Here is a 25,256-nt window from a genome sequence, read left to right as displayed (position 1 = left end):
ACCCCCTTCGTATTGAATGACTGTGTATAGATATTTAGGATCAGACTGCACAGACTAGAATGGTTTAGGATTTTCCCTTTGGGTTCTATCTTTTACTGGTTTTGTTGGGGAAGAGAAGGCCCAGCACACTTCCCTGGGCTGAAAGCATGCTCAGTCTCAGCCAGCTCTTGATTAGGGTGATCCAGGGAAGAAGGAAGGATTTAGCAATCTGCTGTTGTGCTGAATCGTTAATAAGCCACCTTCCTCTCAATGGACCACTCTCTCACGAGAGTGTTCAACCATGGCAAGAAGCATGCGGGCTTTGGGGCATTTACCACCCAACCTGGTTGAGACTCTTTCTGGAGTTCCAGGGAAGGGTCTCCGGGTAACAGATTCTCGGTCCTGGCAGCTGTCACAGACCAGTACATTAAACACCACATTTGAGAGCTTTTCCCTCCATCTGCAAAATTCTATGCTCCATTCCACTGGCAGTACACATCTGGCTTGCCAGGATTCACCAATAGTCCCAGATAATCTGCCTCAGAATTCCCCATGGTGACTAATTTGCATCTGCCGCAATGTTGGGCTTAGTCAGGTCCACCCAGTCAGGAATGTAGGCTTCATCCCCAGGTTCTCTTGAAATGTTAATTTGAAGCCGCTCAGGTATTTGGAGCAGCCTGGACCTCTTAAGAGTCTGGAGAATTAAGTGGTGAGTGGAAAGGTCTGGGATATGAGGTCCATCTTTAACCAGAAGTGCCAGGAGCCCCACAAAATCAGGCCCCCCGCCCCAGTGTGACAGGTCTGCAGAAACTAGACAAGTGATCCACTGGAGAACTGGGAGCACTTCAAAGCAAGGTACCCCTCTCCTATGGATTCATCTTCTCATGAGAGCAATGATCCTCATCCAGCAAGCTGGACTGAGGTTGATATTATGTTGGGATTTCCTGGCTTCTTGGTCTGGATCTGGTTGCCTAAGGGCATCTCTGGTTATAGCGAATGATCAAACTGGCCCCAAACCAGCCACCTTGCCTGCCTTCTTCTACATATTCCCACCTTAGAAGGCCAAGTATAGTCCTTTCCACAGAGTTCAAGGTGGCTGGTTCTCCCCGACTTTTCCTAGGTCCATTGCCCAAAGCCTCTTGGGTAACCCAAGTCCCATTACCCACGTGGTTCCTCCGCTCGAGTTTAAGTTGCCAACAGAGAATCTACACATTGTTAGTAAACATTAGGGAGTCTACTCTCACCTCTACACAAGAATCTACACTAGATTAATAGCGGTTAGTGTTTTTATTAGCAAAAAATAAAAATCTTTGTAAAATTGATGTTTTGACACACAAGTTGACATGCATGTACCGTGTCATGTGGGAATGCCCTGCAAGTTATATGTTCTCCTCTTCTTTTAATTTTCTTTAATTAAGTTTTCTTATTGGATTACTCCTGTGTCCTTCCTTGTTTTGGAATAAAATTGCCTACTTTCTAACACCCCCTTCCTATCTTGGAGGGGTGGGGTAGCACCCCCCAAATTCCCTTCATAACAATGGGACAGGGTCTTCTCGGTTGTTGCTCCCAGACTATGGAATGCCCACCTAAGAGAGATCCATCCTAGTGTTTTGCCCACACCTGAAAATGCTTTTTATCTAGGCCTTTGAACAACAGGTGTTTTTGATTGCTGCCTCGTAGTCTTGTTAGTGTTATGTTCTGTTGTGTATGATAAATAACTTTTGCTGCTGATTGTTTTGTTACTGTGATTTTAATGATTTTATTTTGTGTTTTATTTTTATATTTTATATGCTGTGAACTGCTTTGAGGCCACTGGGTGAAAGGTAGTATATCTCTCACACACACACACACACACACACACACACACACACACACACACACGTATATATATCCAAGCAATCATGAGTCCAAAAGAAGGCTTTATCAATATGGTAGCTATAAGGCGTTGCTCTTCCAGCAGCAGCAATTAGGCAAGAAGAAGCATGATCATCTGCCAATTTAATAAAACCACAGAAAATTAATTTTAGTTTGAACATCTGATAAAAGGAGACACATGCAGTACTCACCAATATATTGTAGGAGTTAGGTAAAGAGATGGAATATGGAAATCTGCTCATCTTCTTGCCCCGGAAATTTGAGTCAGCAATAACTCTGGAATTAAAAAACTGTTCCAGGTAGGAGCGAAGGACCCTCATATCAAAGTAATTATCTATACGACCTCCATAAATAGCATTTTCCAATAAACCATGCACAAATTCCCACTGAAAACCTTTGGGGCCTGTAAATTATTAAATATGAAGCATGTTAAAATATGACACAATGACTTGGTTGCAGATTACTTCATTTCATCATTAAAACCACCTTCAATGGAGTATGGAAATATATTCTCCTGTCATGTAGTGACTTACGTCTATGCAAAGTGACCTTACATTTTCATTAACTGTGACATTACCTCCATTATAGATCCCTGTGGAGTCTTAACAGCTTTGGCCTGAGGGACCTTAGATGCTGCCTCTTTTCTTACATTCAGCTCTAATCACTCCAAACAAAAAGTAAAGATAAATTAAAGGGGCATTTCCCAAAGCGGTGGAACTCCCACAGGTTCAGAAAATGTTAAGCCCGGTATCCTCATCAAAAGGTTCCCAAAATGGGGTACTTGAAGGGTTCCCACAGAGTACAAAGAGCTGTCCTGCTTCACCACGCTGGAGCTGAGCTATTCATTCCCCATCTGAGGATTGCCTACATGAAACTGACACATCGTCAGTGATGTATATGCTGCAGAAGGGGAAGGAGGAGGATGAAGACCCTCCTCCTCTGTACCTGATTGGCTGGCTACATGCTGAAGCTCAGTATACCCCTCCCCTCAGCCTAATTCACATGATTCAGAAAATTAGCACTAAGTTTTCCCACTGAAATTAATAGGACATGGAAACCTGTACCATTAATTTCAATAAGACTGCGTATGAGTAACTTAGTGTAGATGTGAGCCAGTGACTGTAGTAGCCTGTCTCTCTAACTGTAAAACTCTGTGTGTGTGTGCACGTGCAGATATATGCACTTTTATGTGTCTGTGTATATGCACTCAAAAATTTAAATGAGACAGGCTACTCCATTTTCTGGCTGACATCCAGATTAAGTTACTCATAAGCAGTCTTACTGAAATGAATGGGACAAATGTAGTTGTCCCATTAATTTCAGTGGGAGTACTTATGAATAACTTAGTCTGGATGTAAACCAGGAACTGCCTGCCTCATAACTGTAACATTTAAATGTGTCTGCACGCATAATACACACACACATAGACACAGTCTCTAGGGGGCACTTGATCTGAAGGTTTGTGACAGAAGGGGTACACCTGTTAAAAACTGTTGAGAAACCCTACCCTAACCCATCAGCTCCTCATGCACTTCTCCTAGAAGCTGAGGAAAGGGCAGGCTAAGAACCATAAATAAAAATAAACATATATGTATCCTTTTCTCTGCAAACAACTACTTGCATAATCAAGAACATCTATCACTAATTCTACCTATATGGAAGGGAGGCTGTCAGGACAAGAAAAACTGCTAGCAAGGCATCACTTGACACACCACCACTCTGGTCACAATGAGAGCCGATGTGCTCGCTAGTTTTGTCGCATTTGCTTGCAGCTGTGTCTTGGTTCCACAGGACACAACTCTCCTCTGGAGCCCAGGTTTGGAGCAGTGGGTCTGCTGCTGAGGATGAAGCACTTGGTGCCACTGCAATGTAGTTTAAAAGAACCCCCTGCCCCCTGTTGTGGTCCCTTTCCAGGATATGTATGGAGTAGAGGGGAGTGGAAATAAAAATTTGGGCAACTGAGCTCTGGGGAGCTCAAGCAAACCCTACCAGTCTGCGGGGGTGGGGGTGGAGAGGACATCCCCTCCTAGAAATGCTGCTGTAAAGCAGACCATGCCTACTGAGCTAGGGGAGAGGCCATCCCAGTACTTCTGGAATGTCCTCAAGGAGTCTGAGGAGGACATCGTTTCATCAAGGCAAACCAAAAGCACAGCACCAAAAAACAGAAATGAGCAGAGAACCAGCAGGTGCAGGAGCTTAGTTTATTTATGGGGAGGAGACATGGCTCAGTGATGGAGCATCTGCTTTGCATGCAAAAGGTCCCAGTTCAATCCCTGGCATCTTCAGATAGGAGTGGGAACACAGAAAACTGCCATATACTGAGTCAGACCATTGGTCCATCTAGCTCAGCACAGACTGGCAGCAGCTTCTCCAAGGTTGCAGGCAGGAATCTCTCTCAGCCCTATCTTGGAGAAGCCAGGGAGGGAACTTGAAACCTTCTGCTCTTCCCAGAGCGGCTCCATCCCCTGAGGGGAATATCTTACAGTGCTAGCATTTCTAATCTCCCATTCATATGCAACCATGGTGGACTCTGTTTAGCTACGGGGACAAATCATGCTTGCTACCACAAGACCGGCTCTCCTCTCAGTATGGGAAAGCCCCATACTGAAACTCTGGAGAACTGTTGAAAGTCAGTGTAGACAATACTGACTGAGATGGATCAAAGGTCTAATTCAGTAGAAGACATTATCCAAGTAATATAAATCTCACTAAATATTGAAAAATGAGTTTTAAAGAATTCAGTCCTTTATAGGACTTAGTACTGATTTGTTTAAGCCAGCATTTAAGAACATAACAGAAGAACAGCCCTGCTGGATCAGGCCCAAGGCCCATCTAGTCCAGCATCCTGTTTCACACAGTGGCTCACCAGATGCTACTGGAAGCCTACAGGCAGGAGTTGAGGGCATGCCCTCTCTCTTGCTGTTACTCTCCTGCAACTGGTATTCAGTTGCAGGGGCATGGCTGAATTTATGAATCGATAATAGGGTACTATAAGTGCAGCTACACGAAATAATTTTATGAAAACAAATGCACATTTTGATAAAACCAGTCATATAGTTGTACAACAATTTTCTTATATAGAGAATTGCTAATGTATATATAAAATGTACTTTAAAAAAATGATTTTAAAGCATCCCCTGAGGAAGAATCTCATTTTGAATTTGGGCAATAAATATCTTGGATCAACGATTTTTGAGCTTCACTACAGTTTTTTGCTGCAGTGGTTAGCCTTCTGTTCCTCGTTAAGTTCAAGAATGCCAAGCTTACATGACTTAAGGTTTCATTCAGACAATGAAATCAGGGTTCCTCAAGGACATGATGACTCACCATCAAAGAGTCTGTCAATAATGTCATACCCCGCACGAAGATCAGATAAAGAAAATTCATAAAATTTGGTCCATCCCTGTGAAAGAAAAATGAGTTGATATTACTCATGGTTCAACACTTATTAAATGTACATTGCCAAATGAACATTATAATACTTTCAGAAACACATGCCTTGTGAAATTCTAGAAGAACACAGAAACAAAACATCACACAGGATACAGACACACACAAAAAAGCTAGATCAAAGCAACAGGTTTACAGGTCTCAATGAATTATGCCTAACTGGTAATATTAAACAATAAAAAATATGAACCTTAGCTGTGTACCAATTTGAACAGCAATCAGCAATCCCGATTTCCAAAGCTATTCATTATTCAGAAAATTGCAAAACACATTGAGCTCCTACATGCAAGCCAATGTTTTTTAGCTATGTACAGCTCTGGAACCCAGAATTAACTTATTATGCTTTTTCAAGCTTGAATTAAAAAAAAGAAGCAACTCTTAACACTGATGATTCATGCTGTTACAAAATCCCCTAAAATTAGATGTAACACAAAAAACTAAATGTGCAGATCTTAAGTAGCCCACAGAAGCACTACATAAGACAACTCTGGCTTTGGGAAGAGGAGAAGAGTCCTAGCTCATAAGCCATCATGACCTCCAAAAGTTTAAAAAATAAAACAGCAAGCATCAATTTGATGAAAACAAACACCTACAGGGCAATTTTCTTGAGGCACAGATCCAAATCAAATACATTGTGAACATTTAGGAGAGCTGTGTGGCTTGTGGGCATTTCAGTCAGCTTCCTTCAGCCAAAAATTTAGTTTGGAAAAACAAGGATCAGTTGTTACATGATAACAAGAATACAGTTCCTGTTTAGTAAAAGTAAATTATTCAGGCTAGCATGGGGTCTTAGGCTATGAGGGCATGTGAAAACTGCTATACTCTGGATATATCTACTTAGCAGTAGGTAAGGCCCGTTGTTGACCAGGCAAAGTAACTTTGGGTTAAAAAGTGGGGGGGGGGGGTATTTACAGCTTCCCACCAGCATATTCTGGTGTCAAATGTATTGCAGGATAGTTTACGCAAAAGTTGGTATGTGCAAGTGTAGTGATCAGCCTGCCCTCCTTCTAAATAGTTAACCGGAAGTGAAACCTTGTCTTGTCTAGTGTAAGGAGAGTCAGCTCGAAGAGCTGTTAGTTCTCTGACTCTCCTCTTCAATGTAATGGCAACCAAGAATGCTGTTTTCAATTATAGGTATTTCAATGAGGAGGAGACTAGCAGCTCAAGGGGAGGCTCCACTAGCGTAGATAAAATGAAGAAGTGTTTCCAGGGTTCAGTGGGGTCTCTTTCTGGTGAAAAATTAGGATCCTCTTGGATCCTGATTTTCAAAAAGGGATCCAGGGGGATCCAGGGAATTACAGGACGGTCAGCTTAACTTCGATGCCAAGTAAATTGATGGAAAACATACTTAAGGACAAAATTGTTAAGCATATAGAAGAACAGGAGGCCTTGTTGAAGGAGAACCAGCATGGCTTCTGCAAGGGAAAGCCTTGCCTCCCTAACGTTTTGGAGTTCTTTGAGAGTGTCAACAGGCATGTGGATAAAGGTGATCCAGTTGACATAGTACACGTGGACTTCCAAAAATATTTTGACAATGTTCGCCACCAAAGACTCTTGAGAAAACATAGCAGTCATGGGGTAAGGGGACAGATTCATGTGTGGATTTGGTAACTGGTGGAAGGACAGGAAACAGGGTAGGAATAAATGGACAGTTTTCACAATGGAGGTAGGTAGGAAGTGGTGTCACCCAGGGACCAGTACTAGGACCAGTGCTCTTTAGCTTGTTCATAAATGATCTAGACGTTGTAGCAAGCAGTGAAGTGGCCAAATTTGCAGATGACACTCAACTATTTAGGGTAATGAAATCCACAACAGGTTGTGAGGAGCTGCAAAAAGATATCTCCCAAATGGGGGAGTGGGTAACAAGATGGCAAATGTGGTTCAATGTAAGCAAATGTAAAGTGAAGTATATTGGGGAAAACCCCGCCCCCCACTTCACATATACACTGATGGGATCTGAGCTGTCAGTGACTAACCAGGAGAAAGATCTTGGGGTCGTGGGGGGCAGCTCATTGAAAGTGTTGACTCAGTGTGTAGCAGCTGTGAAAAAGGCTAATTCCATGCTAGGAATCATTAGGAAGGGGACTGGAAATGAAAATGCTAATACTATAATGCTCTTATACAAATCTATGGTACAACCACATCTGGACTACTGCGTACAACTTTGGTAATCCTATCTTAAGAAGGATATTGTAGAACTCGAAAAGGTGCAGAAGAGGGTAGGGATGTGCACGGAACTGCGGTGGGACAGTTCGAAGGCAGCAAAGGTGCCGCTTTAAGGGCAGGGGACGGTGCACTTCCCCCCCCCCGCTGCCCCCCGTGCTCATTGCCAGTAAATTTGGGGCGGCAGCATACCTCCCTGCTGCCCCTTCCCCCTCCTCGGCTGGAAGTACCGGATATGTGCACATGCACCCGGTACTTCCAGCTACTTCTGGCTGAGGAGGGGGAAGGGGTAACAGGGAGGTACAATGCTGCCTCGAAGGCTTTTACTGGCAACATGCACCGGCGGGGGGAAAGCAGCAGGAGGGGTGAGTGACCCTCCCCCACCCTTAAAGTGGCAGCCCCCCAGCCTCAAACTTCGAACCCCCCCCCAGTGTTCGAACGTGTTCGGAGGCCCGTAAAAGGGCCTCTGAACAGGTTCATGCACATCCCTAGAAGAGGGCAACCAAGATGATCAGGGGCCTGGAGTATCTTCCTTATGAGGCTAGGATGCAGCACCTGGGCTCTTTACCTTGGAAAAGAGGCAACTAATGATTGAGGTGTATAAAATTATGCATGGAGTGGAGAGGGTGGACAGAGAGAACGTTTTCTTCCTTTTTCACAACACTAGAACCAGGGGTCAGCCCATGAAACTGAAGGTTGGGAAATTTAGGACCAACAAGAAGTACTTTTTCACACAGCGCATAATTAACCAATGGAATTCTTTGCCATGGGATGTGGTGATGGCCACCAGCTTGGATGACTTTAAAAGGGGCTTAGACAAATTCATGGAGGACAGGTCTATCAATGGCTACTAGTCTGGTGGCTGTGGGCCACCTCCTGTCTCAGAGGCACGATGCCTCTCAATACCAGTTGCAGGGGAGCAACAGCAAGAGACAGGCCATGCACATACCTCTAGCCTGTAGGCTCCCAGAGGCATCTGGTGGGCTACTGTGTGAAACAGGATGCTGGACTGGATGGGCCTTGGGCTTGATCCAGCAGGGCTGTTCTTATGATCTTAAATAAGTTAGCGATCCCTTTAAGAAATCTCTTAGAGTCGTAGTGGGAGAACACAGTGTGTCCGTCCCAACCCGAATGTATAGCAGAGAGTGCAGCCATGTGAACTTTGATGTACGTATTAGATAGCCCCAATTTCTTCAGGCTCATTAGGTATAGAAGCATCTGTCTGACAGAGGCATTGATGGGTTACAGTTTTTTGTAGTTGCATACTGTGTTGTTGCATACTCTTCCACTTGCACTGATAGCTTATCCTTGTAGACGCTTTTCTTTTGTTCAGAAGGATGTCATTTAATAAGTTGGCTTCCAGGAAGTTAGGTTCAGCACTTCGAGGTTGTGATGGAAAATGTGGCCTGAGCCCTCCGAGAGGAGATTTTGGTGCTGCAGGAAGCACCGATGTTGACTCTGTGACAGATGCAGTAGGGTGGGGAACTACAGCTGTCTGGGCCACCACAGGCATAGCAAAATGCACCAAGTCTCTTCTTGCAGTATTTTGCTCACTATTTTGGAGAGCAGGGAAAAGAGAAGGAACACGTAATATAGTTGTTGTTTCCATGGCATCTGAAAAGCATCTCCCACGGAGGCCTTCCCTATGCCCCCCTGCAGCAGCAGTAGAGTTTGCACTTTTTGTTGCTTCCTTTTGCAAACAGGTCTATCAATAGGGTTCCCCAGTTCTGGAAGATGTACAGAATTTTTGGATTTATCTCCCACTTGAGCTACTGGGAGAAGTGCAGGTTCCTGCTCAGGGTGTCTGCCAAGGTGTTGTCCACTCCCTTGATGTGCAGGGTGACTGGGTGCATGTGATGGTTTATGCACCATTGCCACTGTGCTAGACTGCAGAGTGAGCGGGAGATTGTCCCTCCCTGGTGGTTGATTGCCACAACAATTGCTGTGGTGTTGTCTAGGAAAACCTGCACCATGATGTTTTAAGAGGAATGATTTTAGGGTATGTAGAACCGCTAGCAGTTCTAGAAAGTTTATGTATAGGGATACTGATGCAGAGTCCACTTGCCCTGTCCACTTGCCCGGGGCATGAAATCGCCCACAGTGTGCTCCCCACCTTTTTAGGGAAGTATCAATTGTCAGTTTGATTGTTGAGGTTGGGAATTGAGAGGGTATGCCCAGTGATAGTGGTCTCGTTCACCACTGCAGAGAGCATAACACGGGTGATGGAAGGGTCAGCCACATATTCTGATTGTCCAAATTCTGTCTGAACACCAATAGAAACCAGCTTTGGAGCTGGTGCATCATTAGCCTTGCATGCCTAACAGTGGCTATGTAAGAGTCTATCAACCCTAACAGTTTTTGCATGGAGCATGCTCTCTGCTTGGGATTGAGTGTAAAGGTAGAGATCATTTGGAGAACTGAGAGTCTTTTGTCCTCTGGGAGGTATGCTCTCTTTGTCTTTGCATCCAGTATTGTTCCTATGAATTGGATCCGTTTTTGCAGCTCCAGGTTCGATTTTTTCCAGTTGACACTGATTCATAGCTGAGCTAGGAGGTCCAGAGTGTAATTAATGTCTGTGATCAGAGAGTCTTTGCACTTGGTGATCTGTCATCCATGGAGGGGTATACTGAAATGCCCTGTGTCCTCTGGTGTGCTATTATCACGCTCATACATTTCATGAATACATATGGTGCTGTTGATAGCCTCAAAGGGAGGGCTGTGTATTGGTACAATCACAAACCTAGAGTGAATCTCAGATATTTTCTGTGCTTTAGCCTTATGCCCAAGTGGAAATAGGTGCCTTTGAGATCCAGCATCAGAAACCATTCTTCCTTGGTTAGGAGAGGAATAATGCCCTGTAAGGACATCATCCAGAATTTTATGAATTTCACATATTTGTTCAGATGTCCTAAGTCCATAATGGGATGGAGGCCCACATCCCACTTTGGGACCTGAAAGTATCTCTAGTAGAAGCCCTTCTCCCAGTCCCTTAGAGGGATTGATTCTATCACCCCTTTCTGCAGTAAGGAAAGAACTTCTTCCTATAAAGTAGGAATTGAGTGGGTGTGTTTTATCCCTGAAAATATAGGGTTTGGTTAATTCTATAGCATAGCCTGTTATGATGCTCAACACTCAGGCATCCGATGTTATGAGATGCCAGGTGGGGGAGAAGGGTGTTGGATGGGAGAAAGAGATGTCACTTGAGGTACTTCCGGGCAAAAAGCGTAAAAGGGTCTGTTTGGACGGGTCTTGGGATTTAGCCCTTTGGAGCTGCCTCTGCAGCTGGTTGTATGGCTACTTCACATTGTATTTGAAAGGCTTCCTGAAGTCTCTTCTATCCGGTTGTTTGTATTGATATTTTTTGCCTGTTATAGTGTTTATATTTCTTAATTTCATGGTCTTCCACATTCTGTAATCATCGAAGTCATAAGGTAGGCCAGGTGATGTCAAGAGAAAGAGTACCTATAGCATCTGTGGCCCCTAATGTATCCTGGGTCCAGGGCCCATGGAGAGCTCCAGTAGTCCACTGGTTTGGTTAAAGAGAAGTATTGAGGGGCAGAGGGGTGGTATCTCTCCATCCAAGGATAGGAGGAAGTAGGATGGAAAGGAAAAGCTGATGGAGTTTTAGGGACTGGAGTAGTAATCACCATAATTTAGACCATGAATAGGGAAGCCTCTGAAGGTGGAGCCAGATGGGCTAATCGTAGCAGTACCCATGAGAGACTCCAAATTTCTTGCTGAGGATTTATCTTGTGGGAGAGGGATGTCTCTCTTGAGGAGAGAGCCCTCCCCCTAGCCAAATCAAACTCATCTCCATGTAATAAAATTAGCTGGAGAGGCTTTGGGTGAAAATTCAATGATGATGGGTGACATGGGCTTGGTCGGGGTTGCTGATGACTGGGTCGTCAACATCATCAATATTGCTGTGGATACTGTAGCTGTTGGTCGAACACGGGATCCATGAAGCTGGTGGAGTAGACTTGGTGGAAGCTTTTGGAATCGAGGTCAATGTGTGTGATAATCCCGATGTTGATGGTCTCATGAGAGTCCAGCATCAAGCGGTATCTGGAGTTGCTATGAAACTCTGTTACTCTCTTTGAACCATCGATGGGGATTGAGGTGCAAAGAGGCACCTTTTTAACATGGCGATTCTCTTTATTTAGCAGTGAGAGAGCAACTGGCCCTATCTACCCCCAGCCCAGTACCTCCAGTTGCTGGTATCTATCCTATGTTTCTTTTTAGACTGAGAGCCCTTTGGGGACAGGGATCCATTTTATTTATTTACTATTTCTCTATGTAAACAGCTTTGGAAACTTTTGTTGAAAAGCAGTATATAAATATATATTTTTGTTGTCCCAGAAGTCAATGCTGACATGGGGTCCACTTCCAACAACTTTAATGTTGAATCCTTGTTGGGAGATGTTGAAGTGTGGCAGCTGCAAAACACTTGGGAGATGCTGAAATATGGCAGCTGCATAAAAGCTGTTGGGAGATGTTGAAGTGTGGCAGCTGCACAACATAAGGCCCGGGTCTGGCCCATGAGGACATTTTTGATGGCTCAGGTAGCCACCAACAGCAGGAGCCCCAAAATTTGGCATTTGTGTGGGGCTGGAACAGTCAGGGGACCACTGACTGAGCAAGGATAGGGCTTATTTTCTGTCCACTATCCTGGGTTAAAATTGTGGGCCCATGGGGCGAGGAAAGAACCCACAACTAACTAGTAATTGCTTTAATATTTATCTTTATAATTTATTTTACTGCAATAAACAATGCACTGAAAATTGACTTCAGCACCCCCATACATCATGGTTGTTTCTGGCCCACTGGGACGTTTGAGTTGTGCACCCCTGGCTTAGAGCCTGAAGGACTGGACGAGCCAGATCTTTCATGCTTTCTCTTCTTATGGTGTCAGGGTTGTCTGCTGGAGGTCAAGGCACCGAGCTCAGGGAGACTTTCGATGCTGACCTTGGGGGTCAATGATAATCTGACATCGGTCTTGTTAATGTCGATGGGCTCAGCATTGTAGTTGGCGATCGGAATGCAATTTCATAGAGCGCCACTCTTAGATGGATTTCCCTGCTTTTAAGTGCCTGTTTTGAGAAGGACAAATTCTGTAGGAGCCGACGTTATGATTTCCCCCCAAACAAATTAAGCACTCATCTTGCCTGTCAGAGGGTAGAGTCCCTCTACGGGATGTACAACATCTGAAAGTTTTTTTAGGGTCAATTAGAACTAAGAGTGGGGATGCAAAGAAGAAAGAGAAACCATAAGCTGAGCTGAGGTCAGATGCCAGGAATTTCACCAATGAGAACAAGTTAGAATCCTCTCTAATAAAGCCTTGGTGTCCGTCCGTGGACACCAAGGCGTGTGTCCGTGCCTCCCTTGGCTGTTCTGGGCATGCGCGGAGTGCATGCCCAGAACACGCCGAGGGAGACACGAGCTCGGCGACCAGGCAGCCATGTTGGGGGGAGCGGGGACGGAGTGAGGAGACCAGAGAGACGGAGACCGGGGACGGGGACAGGGGGCGGAGCGGAGGCCAGCGATGGCACGGAGGCGACTGCGAAGGGCCGGAGGGGAAACGGGGCCACAAGCGGCAGCGGCGCCAGGCAGCAATGTTTGCTGCTTTGCCCGGCCGCGGAATTGACACAGGCAGGCGCAGGGAGGCAGAGGCGGCGGCGGCTCCAGACCACGGCCGCGGAGTTGACAAAGTGGCCACGGGGAGGACAGATGCGGCTGCGGCAGCCGCTGGGAGGCAGAGGCGGCTCCAGACCACCCGCGGGCGGCAGTTCCTTGCCGCCCCGCGGAGCTGACAAGGGCGGCCACGGAGCTAGCAAAGGAAGAATCTTGGGATGGGAGTGCTTGGCCAGGAACGGCGTCGAGAGTCAGAAAGAGTCTCAAAGTCTTGGGGACTGAAAGCGTAGCTCCTTCACCTTTTGGTGCCCCTCATTCGCCACCCCTGGCAACCCGGCACTGATGCTGCCATGGCCCACCGTCAATAATCCAGCCGCCCTCCTCGGTGCCTGCTCGCCTGAGGAGCCCGAAGCAGAGTGTTGCCTTCCCAACCCCGTGCGCCCCGGAGGAGTCCTGATGGCTCCTCTTCAGAAGCCAGACAACTTTGGCCGCCTCCCCTCCTGATCGACGGCCGCGCGCGGGGAAGGGGGCACGGCAGCTCTCTCAAGGTGTGCGGGGAGGGGGGCTCCTAAAGCGCGCGCTCCTGCGCCTGTTATTTCCGTTTGAGCAAAGGCCTCCCATGGCACATGAGCAGCCCCAAAAGATTCCCTGAAGTTTTAGAAATCTGCTCTGGAAGCAAGACTGTCCCTTAGCAGTATGGGGAATCATCCTTTATGCCACTGGAGAGCCTAAAACGGGATCCACGTTGCCTCTCGCCAAGGGAAAGGCAGCTCAGTCTAAACTCTGTCTCGGCATTCTCAGCCTTCTTTTCCTGGAGCACGACTCGGGTGGCTCAAATAATGCAAGGAATCCGTCTCAAACTTCTGAAACGTAAAAAACAAGAAGCCCCCCAAAATACGCCCATTATAAAAAGAATAGAGAAAAAGATAACGAAAAACAAAAAACATTTTTTAAAAAAAGAGAGAGAAGGAAAAGGAGAGCAAAAAAAGAGAAAGAAAGAGAGACAGGGACCAAACAACAACAACAAAACAATAGAAAGGAAGAACGCTTAAAGGGGGAACAAACAGCTAGCGCCCGTTATTATAACGGGCTTAAAAATACTAGTCAATATATAAAAGAGTAGCCAAGAAAACAGCCGAAAGTAAAGTCAAGAATGTAACAAGTCACCACCTCCAACCCGCACAGGAACAGACAACAAACAGAGCAAATTGTTTACAATATGACAGGCATGGCAGTCGAGAAGGAAATGAGGATAAAGCACTCTCCTGCTGAAAATGGTCACGCCACACATGCGGTTTGGAAAATAAAGGGCTTCATGGACTTATTGAATTCTTCCGCAGGGCTACTGTGCTGGTACAGAACCCCAAGTTGTGAGGGAATATGGATCTGTTAAAATCTAATTATTATAGTCAAAATTTGTTCCAAAAAAATAAATAAAAATAAGCATTTCCCCCAGCATATTACAGTGTTAAAAGTTCAGCTAATTTCAGTGGTAGGATAGTGTATGTAGAATTTGGTATCTATAGGTAATTGGGAAGTATGATTTTCTCTTACACAAACATACCCACAAAGAAACTCTTCAAAATATGTAATAGATTCACATGGTTTGTCCCACATGGCAGAAACAACATTTAGTTGATGCAGAAGATTTTACTGAATACAATTGGGCTTACTCCCATGTATGTGGGTGCAATCCTAAACATACTTACACAGAATGAAGACCAACTGTGTCCAATGGAATTTAGTCCTGGGTAAGAGTGCACAGGATCACACACCCTTAGCTTTTCAGGACTGCTTTTTATGGGTCAGCCTTCACAATCAAGAAAGCAGATGTTACACTATTTATTTTAAGCAACACATATAAAGGAAGAAACATGAAGTGAAGATAAATAATTAGTACATAAGACTTTAAGAGAAAAATACTGGGAGGGAATAAGGCTCCTTACTTGAGGGATATAATTCCTTCTTTCTTGACATGCAGCATGAAACCAAGCCAGGCTAAAGAGCGCATGGGCTCGAGACATATTGCCCTTTTTGCTAATTTGTTCTGGAGTCCAAGATTCATATGTACGCATTAAATTCTTTTTCAGGCCTGGAGGTGCCTGCAGGAAAAGAGAAAGTCTTGGTGCAAAAATGTTGTGTGTTGTTTTAAGTGACATTTCATTAGCTAAAGGCACCCATTTTATTATATTTTGATAGTTACTTCCCCTTACCTCATATGTTATCTTCAGACTTGATTGGAGCAAAATGGGAGAAAATTTGGGATGGACTTCAGCAGTCAGCCAAAGACGAAAACCAGGTTGAGGCTGAAGGTTGTTCAGTTCCTGATGTAGAAAAAGGGGTTTGTTTGTTTTTTAAATTGTTTTACATTGTCTTTGCAGAAAAATAAAAACATAAAGCAACACTATCATTTTGAATTCATGTTTCTAGCTGAAAATCTTGGGCATCAAATGATGCTTAAACATACTGCCTGACATTGTAATAAAGTTCAAGTGCTGTGTGAGAAGTGCTGGTACTGCTGATCGGTACTAATGCAGCACAGGTGATTGCACAGGGGAGGCCTATTCCGATGACCTTCCCTTCTTTTGGAAGTGCTTCGTGCCACTGAAAAGTAGGTCCCAACAAAAGGTTGTTCTTCAGGGAAGGAGGACAACCCTGCCAGGAACAGCCAGTCTCCTCAATCTAAAGAAGTGCTCTGATAGCCGTCTTCAATTCTTTCATTCTTTTTATTGGATTTTTTTCTTCGCTGTTGTTTTGTTGTGAGCTACCCAGAGAACAATTTGTTATGAGGTGGCTAACAAATACAGTTTATTTCTCCATAGCATTATCATTATTATTGCAGGTTTCCATTCTATAACATCACAGAGAGCAGGGAATCAGGTTCTGTTCTCCTGACTCTGCCCAACAAATGGCTAATGAAAGCTCTCAGATCATCTCATCTGGCTGAAGATTACAGATATATCTCCACCTCGCACTCAAGCACATGGGGGACTGAAGAAGCAGGGTTGGGAGCAGGGGCGGATCCAACAGGAAATTAGAGGGGGTGCAACAGGAATTGCACCCCCACCCCCTATATAAAAATATTGGGGTTTGGATTTTATTTTTCTTACAGAAGTGAGATGCCAGGGGATGTCAAACTCTAATTTGGTGGTGGAACAGATTAGATTCCGATGCACCTCTGGGGAGCCACACATAGCTTTGCTTTCAATCTGCACCACCTTCTGTCTTCCTCTCTGCTCTTTCTCTCATTCCTTTTCTCTCCCCCACCCCACCCTGCCACTTAAATTAGCTGAATTCAGTACTTTTTACACTAAAATACACTCAGGGGATGATTGATTCTTTCAAGTATTTTTAGAAGAAATTCTGGACATACCTGCCAATACCAGATTTTGTATGGATAAGCCTGCCACTCTTCCTCACTCCCTTACAGAGGTGTTGCTAGGTACTTAAAAGATCCATGGCTTGGGCCCACAGCCTCCCCACATTTTGATAATTAAGCCTTTCATGCTCTCTTAAAGGTATCCAACACTCTCCTCCCCACTAGTTTGCTTCACCCTAAAAATGAATCTCCCTTTTCTCCTGCATCAGATTTCTGCTGCAATCAATACACACACTGTTGAGAACCAGTGTGGTGTAGTGATTAGAGTAGTAAGACTGGGATTGGGGGACTTGCATTCCCCATTCAGTCATGAAACTCACTGTGCAACTTTAGCTAAGATAATCTCTCTCTCCTCCAAATCTGCCTCACAGGATTGTTGTGAGGATAAAAGTGGGGAGGGAGATCATGTACCTCAAACTCTTTGGAGGAAGAACGGGATGTGTGTCATAATAAAAAATATGCATAGGTTGAATTTATGTTGACCTTTAGCCACATGCACTCCAATCCTAAGCATGTAAACTCAGAAGCAAATTAAAACAGCATTTTTATACCTATCATAGCAGCAAGCAATCCAGTTTAATCTCTTCTATTACCTACATTCCATTTAAGCAAAAATCATATGCAACTATATAGTGTACTAGTATTTTTAAGCCCGTTATAATAACGGGCGCTAGCTTCCCCCCCCCCCCTTTCTTACTTCTCCGTCTCTCTTGCCCCCTTTTTTTCTTGTTTTGCTCTTCTTTCTCCCTTATTTAGTTTTTACATACTTATGAGGCTATTTTTTGAGTAAATAATATTCTTTATTGGTGCCACATGGTCTCTCTATTATGAGAAGTTTTTTTTCCCCTTCAAGTTTCATAAATTTGTGTCGGGCCTTGGAATTAGTTACGTCATGGTTCAACTACAATTTACATGGTGATGTTTTTTTGTCCCTTTTGTTTTTTCGACCTTTTTCAAGGCTTATTTTTAAAATAACTTTATCTTATTGATGAGCAAGCAGTGCTCTAAGCAGTGCATCTCCCCTCAACGTCTTTTTGTCTGTTTTTCTGGCCAGCAGTCGTGGAGGGGTAAAGAGTGGGTGCTTTGTAATTTCTCCTGTACTCGCGATCTGAGGTGATTTCTGGTGGCAACCCCTAATGCACTGAGGACAAAACTCAAAGGAGGGTGGGGAGGGGTAGAGAAAAGGCTTCCCTTAACACTCACACAAAGCGATTTTCTAGCAGTTCGGAGAGAGAGCCAGCATTTGAAGCAGACGTGTGCGCAGCACTCAACAGGGAGGGAAGGAGGTGATCACCAGATTCTCCTCCTCCGTGCGGGGCTATCGCTCTGCTGAGGAGAGGATGGAAGTGGGGCTGGGAGCCTCTCACTTCCCTCAAACCCAAGGATGAGTTGAGCGGAAGCCAAGGGACAGCCCCGCCCCCTTTCCTGCACGGAACAACCATGCGCTCCCAGCTTTGGCTGTCGCTGCCTGTGGCTGCCGTGCCTGCTTGGAGAGACCACGCCAGGTGCTGTTTTCTCCTCTTGCAGGTTTTACCCCAGTAGCAGGCTCGGACTGGCTTACCAGGCAGCAGAGCAAACTCCTGGTGCCCCCCCCACGTATGGTCTCTCTTGCCCCCTCCCCCCCCCGCCCTTGGCTGTGGGCGGGGAGTTCTTCCTGCTCCGGTTTAGAACGGAAGGGGGGGCGGGCAACAATATATTTTTTATATTTATAGTGTTGGCTCCTGGGTGGCCGGGCGGGCGGGGGGCGTTGGATCTGGCTCTGTGTGTCATGCTTCATGTCACTTTTTGTGTTGGGCATCGTGCGGCTGGTTCCCAGAAATTGCTGCCCATTGTAGTTCTTGTTGCTGTTCTCCTTGTTCTGCCGTTCCGGGGCCGCCGCCGCTGTTTCTTCTCTCCCCACGTCCGGACTGAGTGCCGCCCCCGCCGCCCATAGTGCCGCCCGCCCCCTCCGACTCTCCCTTCCTTGAGGCCGGTCCGGACCCTATGCCGCTGCCTCTGCTATCCTTGTGGCCCTCTCGCCGTGGCGGCTGCCGCCACCATCGGGGCCAGTTGCCCCGCCGGGCCTCGCCAGCACTCTTTTCCCGCGCATGCCCAGAACGGCCCAAAAAGACACGGGCAGCACGGCCGCATGCTGAAGGGTTTTATGGTATAGGATGTCCATATACTACAGCGTATATAGAGTATATAGTGTTTGCCTATACAATACAGAAAGAAAAGCCACCAATTTGATTTAAAACAGGACAGCAAAATGTCACATATGGAGTTACCCCAATTTCTTAGAATTTAAAGAAAACCAATCATTTCATGGGCAAGGGAGATTTTAAAATGAGTTTCTTGTGATCTGATTTGCAAAGCCTTATTTTGAAGCAAATGTACAAAAATAGACTTTTCGTGGGGGAGGGGAAATGCTTAGTGTTCATTTTAGCAATTTGTGAAGCTACCGACAAGAAAATGGGGTATTTTAGTCTATTACAAGCTTATTAAAAAGACAATATGTAAGTTATTTATATATGAACTATTGTTACAAGCACAAAGCAAAATAAAGCAGTTAATGATTAAAAGGGGAAACATGTTGAGAAAGAAGCATTTTCTCCTATTTTGCCATTTAAGCCATTTTGAGAACTCTGTTACTAAAAAAGCAGCATATAAAATATTTTTAATGGGGGTAGAGAGAGAAAGAAACCCACACACAGAGGATTAGAGCTATAAGCAGTTTAGTATCTTCAGGAATAAAAGGCAGGAACAAAAACAAAAACAGATCCATTTTGTAAAGAATTTTTTTCTTCCCTCTTATTCTTTTAAAAACTTTTAATGCTTTTGAACTGACTAATTTCCTCACAAGAAGGCATATTGTTGGGATGGGGAGGGCCTTTCTTACAAGTTTGTACTAGAACAGTTTGAACATGGTTTTTTTAAAGTTAAAAACTCACTCTCTCTCACACACACACACGGGGTAGGACTTCTCTCACAAGTACAACACACACAGGGTTCATGGGGGTGAAGAGGGAGACAAACACGGTGGCTTAAGCAAGGGGAATAAATCACACACAAAACAAATAGGTAAGGGTTGGCATTTAGAATATGTGTTACTTTCCTTCTTTGAGGGAGACAACAAGCCCAACAGCCAGTTTTCTCGGCTCTGCAATTACAGTACATTCAAGTGCCGAGTGGGGGAAGAGCACAAGACTCCAGAAGAACCAATGGGGCTGGGAGACAGCAGGAGAAAAGTCAACCCTTTTTAAAACTCTCTGCTACTGCTGATCTCAATGAAATTCAACACAAATTCACAGGGGATGCAACTGCACCCTTGCACACGGATGGACACACACACGCACACCCAGAGCCACCATTGGTTGGGAGAATTGTTCTGGCTAAGAAGGTGCTCTGAGAGCATCTTTTTGATTGTTGGTTTGTTGTTTGGAAGCTGGGATGGCAAGGAAAAGGCCAGACATGCACAGTGGTTTCCTCAGTAGATAAAGAATGTTTTGGTTTTTTTAATGGGCAGGGCCTTTCTTTCAGAGGGTCTAAATGCCTTTGGACAGTCACACTTGTAATAATAATTTTTTTTTTGCACATCTAAAGCCTATTAAGTGCCAGTTGCTTCTTGAAATAATTATTTCTGACTAAAGCTAGGTAAAAGTATTACCCACAAGAAACTTTGGCACACACAAGGAGTGTTGGGCATGGAATGCCCCCAAGGCCCCATTTTCACATTATTTTTGTGGCTGTTTGCACAATGCTTCATTTTGTCTTAAGCACAGCAACCAGCAACGCCTCCCTAGCCTCCAATGCTGTGTTGCAACATCACGACACAGCACCAGAAGCTAGTCAAACATCCCAGTACTCTCTAGGCAACCGAGCTATGCTTGCTGTTGGAGGAAGAGTGTGAGCACTGCCCAGATGCCAAGGTGATGAGGGGATACCTGATCTGTCCTCATTTTGTGTTATTTCCAAATGTTGCCTAGGCAACTGGGCTATGCTTGCTGTCTTATGGCAAGAGTGACCATTGTCCAGTTTCCTAGGCAATGAGGGGGAACTCACTCTCTTCCTGTACTATGTCATGAGGCTGCACAATAGTGCCGGATGAGAGCATCTTGTGTTGCCTAGACAACACGTGAGCTTCATAGCGCTTCCTCTAAAATATCAACCAAAGTAAAAGGGCAACTATGCAGCTTGCAAATGTGGCTGCAAAACTGTTTTGTGTCAGCCTTATTTCTAACTTTTTGTAAATATTTCAACTGTGGTTCTATGTTTCTGTAAATGTGTTTTGTGTTATACATATATGAATTGCTGTTCACAGCACATGAACTTTAAGTAGAATTATTTGAGATATTATGACTTCACATGACATACAATAAGATGCACTGATTGTGTTTATTTCAACCAGTTACTACAAACAGTAATAACAGTTGTATAAAACTAGTGGTAGTTTCTTTGTACACGAGTTCCCTTAGAGATATGAGCTTGCATACAAAATTCTATAGCTATAATCACAATGGTAGCTAATAATGTTTTTAACACTTTTCAAGTGTATTTAATTTATACAGTTCATGCAAAAAATCTTTTATTATCTTATTTATTTATTAATTTTTAATACTGCCTCACTCAGATGGCTCTAGATGGTTCACATAAACAAAACAGACAAAAACACCCCCAAATAAGTAACCCATTAAAAATTATTAAGATTAAAACAGTTTAAAACCAATTAAAGTTCACTAAATGTCACACTGAAAAGATGTGTTTTAGGGCTCTTCTAAAAGGTTCGTAAAGATCTTAAGCCTCAGATATCTATACGGAATGCATTTCACAACCCAGGAGCAGCTACAGAAAAGGCCCAATCCTGTGTTGCTGGCAGGTGAGCTGGCAGCAGCCAGAGACAGACCTCTCTCAATGACCTTAATGTGTGGTGGGAAACAGCCTTGGAAGCAGTGAATGTGTATAAACTGAAATTCATATTACTTTTTTAAACATGACATTTTCTTTTACAAGCATTAGCCCAGCATTTTAAGGCCATGTTACAGACACCAACTTGATAGAAGTGCTTCAGTAATATTTGTATTCAGTGTTATTTCATTTGTTTCATTTAATTTAAAAATAATGGACCAATGCTATGGTGACAAAGACGAGGCAGTGTTACAGATCCAGGCAATCCAGGGATGTGGATCATTTTAGAAGTGTGACCATCATGATTTCTCTTGGAATCGAAGTAGGGAGACTTTTGATTTATACATAATATAAAGGCGCAGAACCCACTCTTATGACTGCAACGGATCGCTTTCAGATCTTACCTTTTCTAATATGGGAAGCCATGAAACGACAAGATGCAGATTCTTCAAGCAAAGCCACTCTCCATTTCGGGCACATTCTTTCACAGTTTGAATAGCCAGATCAGCTTGGCCCTGACCCATAGCAACCTACAAAACAGAGTCAAGTGTTGTAGTTGATTATGGGGAAAACATTTTTCTTTCAACACCTGGAAGGTGAAACACTACAGGCATTCAATCAATATAACACTGTTGTAAGTGGCACAAAATGCCCACTAACTCAAGTTATTTTTGGCACTTATTGGGAATCGTTTTGGATCATATCTACCTTATTTAGTAGAGAGGAGTTTGCAGCTATGTGGGCCCCACAGAAGGTGAGACACCATAAGCAACGTAACAGTAAAATATATTGGCCCACATGATGCACAAGGCAATGCCGATGTTCCTGATTGGCTAGCACTGCTGCACACCTGGAAGCCAGCCTAACTGTGCTGTGTAAGAACACAGTTGTGCAATGACTTAAAACAGCATGCCCACACTTGTCCAGCATCATGTGGGCCATCATTTCCATTTATTACATGTGCTTAATAATTAAACACATATTTTTACAATGCAAGCTATAAATGAGAAGAGGAAGGGTCCCTTGCCTTATTTTAAGGGAGGGAAACATAATGACCTTGCAAGACTACCCTGTTTCTTTCTGTCTCTGACGAGAGTTGTTCCCTCTTCCAAATGGAAGACCTAGCTTTTAGTTGCCAAAATGCTCAAATGGACTTTCAGAATAAGATGTGACCAACAGAAAAAGAAAACTACTAGCCCCCTGGACCTTGATGTAGAACCAATGCCAAGAAGAAAGATGGGGAGGGCTCCTTGGGGTGGGTGAGGGAGGTTGGGTGGTGCAAGAGCAGGCCTGGAAGAAGGGCTGAGCACTGGAAGGCAATTGAAGGCTTGTGAGGGATGAATGGCTCTATTTAGGCAGGCTGGGGGCAAGGATGAGGAAGACTGTAGCAGAGCAGATGTGGGGCCTCTGGTGAGAAGCCCAGTGAATGCAGATTGGTCCTGTGGAGGAGGAAACGACTGAGTGAACTCCCTCCCTGAACTCCTGACCAGAGGCCAAACATTACTGCCCAAGAGCTGCCCTTGCAGTATCAGACAACTGACAATGACATCTTTATGGATAATGATGAAATAAATATAGACTGCAGCCATGATATTTTGCTTGAGGTCAAAAGTCATTAATTGAAAGGAAAAATGTATTTTAAATATGACCCGTGATAATGCGAAGAATTTGTAGGCATTTTCTTCGACTGATGCATTTGAGAGACTTGCCTGATGATAGCAATCTCCATTTCTTTCAACGCTTGCAAGTTCTTGCAGTTCTTGTGAAGGATCAGCGCCAGGAGATATAATGATCAAGATAGGTTCAATTTCCAGTGTTTCTTTGTACAAACGTTTCAGATTCAGCGGTGGTGGCGACAACTCTTTTGTTCCTAGAAAAAGATGAAAGTTTAAAATACAATACGATACAATTTTAAAAATACAAGAAAAGCTGAGAATGCATTTTGAGTAGCCAATACTTTCTATCTGTGGGCTGAATGGACTAAAGTGTATCATTTTCTTAAGCTTCCCAAGTTCTTGACCCCACTTCAAACACAATGTAAATCTTTGGTACATAAAACATAATGGTATATACAATCATACAGCAAAATCAGACAGTAAACTACAACAAGATGGATCCTGTCACAGATATCGACCTTCCTTTTTGTTAATGTTGAAGCTGGTGATAAAAGTGCCTAAGTTGGAAATATATTACTTAAAAATACCATAATTCAATTGGGCACTCGTATGTACAGAAACTAGACTTGTAAGAGAGATCGGTTTTGGAAAAACCGCACTAAAAAATTACACCAACTTTAATGATAAAATGAAGAAAGAGTGGTACAATGTATACATGTAGCTTATAAAATTAAGTAGCTCCCAAGTGTATTCTAACAATAGCAAAAGCCTTATTAAAATGCCTCATGTCTAGAACCATAGGGATAAGTATTACAATTGTGATACTCTCTGTTTGTCAATGATTTATTACTTTTTTTGTGTTCAGTGAATCTGGTGAGTATTTTTGGACTTTCCCTGAGAAAGAACAGAAAGAGGGACATAGGTTCTAGGGAGAGATCTGTGTCACTTAGGTTACTAAAAGAATGGACCAGAGCATGAACAGTGAGAAGAACAGGTTGCTTACCCACAGCTAATATTCTTCAAATGGTCATCTGTGAAGTCATACTGACGGGATCCGTGCTTGGGTAGAGCTTTGCATGGAAAGCTTAGGCTTAAGAATTTTGGTGTGAGCCATGTTCCTATGGGACAATAGCACAGGACTAAGGAGGTGTAGCTAATGTGGTCTCCATCAGTTCTTCTTTGCTGGAGTGCAAAGGTGGTGGACATTAGAAGACGTGATGTGGAACCTGGAGATGTGGTAATTGGTAGAGAAAATATCAGTTTTGCTGTGGCTGAAAGTTGAGCCAAATTCAAGACATGAGGGATGCTATGGGTGGATACCACCAAAGAAATATTCCCAGGAAGTTTGGGTCCAAGATGGTGGAGGCGGGTGAGAACAGTTCATAAATGGAAGGCTGAAGAACTCCTAAAAAACAAGATGGACCATAATTGTGCAGAAACAAAAGCCTGAGGAGCTCCTAGGTCCACAAGTTCCAGTGATGTCACAAGAGCGGTTGTCAACTAATCCAAAGACCTACGTGATTAGTGGATTAAGTCAAAATGTTGCACTGAGGTTTGGGCCAAAGTATCAGAACCCTGTAGTCTGGTAGAGAAATGGTTTCACTTTAGAGTTATGACTGCAGTCTTAATTTTGCTTGGTGGGTTTGAAATTCTATTTTCTGAAAGCATGCAAGTCATGTATGCTCTTCCTGTGCTGCATTTTGCACCTGGCCCTTGACATACTGGTTACCATCCAGAGAGATATTAAAGGTATTCACATATGCAGCCTAACCGAGGCTAGGGCAGCCCAACCTGGGTTAGGCTGTGCATGTGAAGCACAGGGATCCGCCTAGATCCCGGTGCTGCCCACCTGTCTGACCCAACTTTTTACCATGGCCTATAGACGATGTTGAAAGCATGAGTGCACCCTTAACCCTGGCACCAAGATCATGTGTGTACTTGGGATGCTTGCAGCCTTAGTGCACACAGAGAGAAACGCCTAGAGAGATGGTGCATTCGGTATCCCCCAGTGCACCACGATAGTTGTGCAATGCATTCTGGGAAATGTGGGGGCTGGGAAAACAATTTGACAATAAGGAAGGCCAAGGTGACAATAAGGGAGGAAATGGTGACAATAAGGGAGGCGAAAAGAGAGTTTGACGAACATCTAACTAAAAGCATTAAGGGGAATAACAAACACTTCTTTAAATAAATCAGAATCAAGAAACCTGCAAGGGAGCCGGTTGGACCATTAGACAATGAGGGAGTGAAAGGGATTATTAAGGAGGATATGGAGGTTG

At 44.2% G+C, this 25,256-nt stretch overlaps 1 protein-coding gene across 3 annotated transcripts in view; it reads right to left on the bottom strand.

Annotated features, from left to right (window-relative positions):
- DYNC2H1 (dynein cytoplasmic 2 heavy chain 1) overlaps nt 1-25,256 on the bottom strand; it is a 352,996-nt gene that overhangs the window by 66,018 nt on the left and 261,722 nt on the right. For all 3 annotated transcript variants that reach the window (XM_053308090.1, XM_053308091.1, XM_053308092.1), the window contains 6 exons: nt 23,071-23,231; nt 21,766-21,891; nt 15,312-15,422; nt 15,045-15,200; nt 5,182-5,257; nt 2,046-2,257 (listed from right to left, as the gene is read on the bottom strand). In XM_053308090.1, coding sequence (XP_053164065.1) covers nt 2,046-2,257; nt 5,182-5,257; nt 15,045-15,200; nt 15,312-15,422; nt 21,766-21,891; nt 23,071-23,231 — 842 coding nt within the window. The remainder of the gene's footprint in view (nt 1-2,045; nt 2,258-5,181; nt 5,258-15,044; nt 15,201-15,311; nt 15,423-21,765; nt 21,892-23,070; nt 23,232-25,256) is intronic.

The sequence above is a fragment of the Hemicordylus capensis genome, chromosome 3, assembly GCF_027244095.1.
Source record: "Hemicordylus capensis ecotype Gifberg chromosome 3, rHemCap1.1.pri, whole genome shotgun sequence".
NCBI classification, from domain to species: Eukaryota; Metazoa; Chordata; class Lepidosauria; order Squamata; family Cordylidae; genus Hemicordylus; species Hemicordylus capensis.
This window is presented reverse-complemented; position numbering and strand designations above follow the sequence as displayed.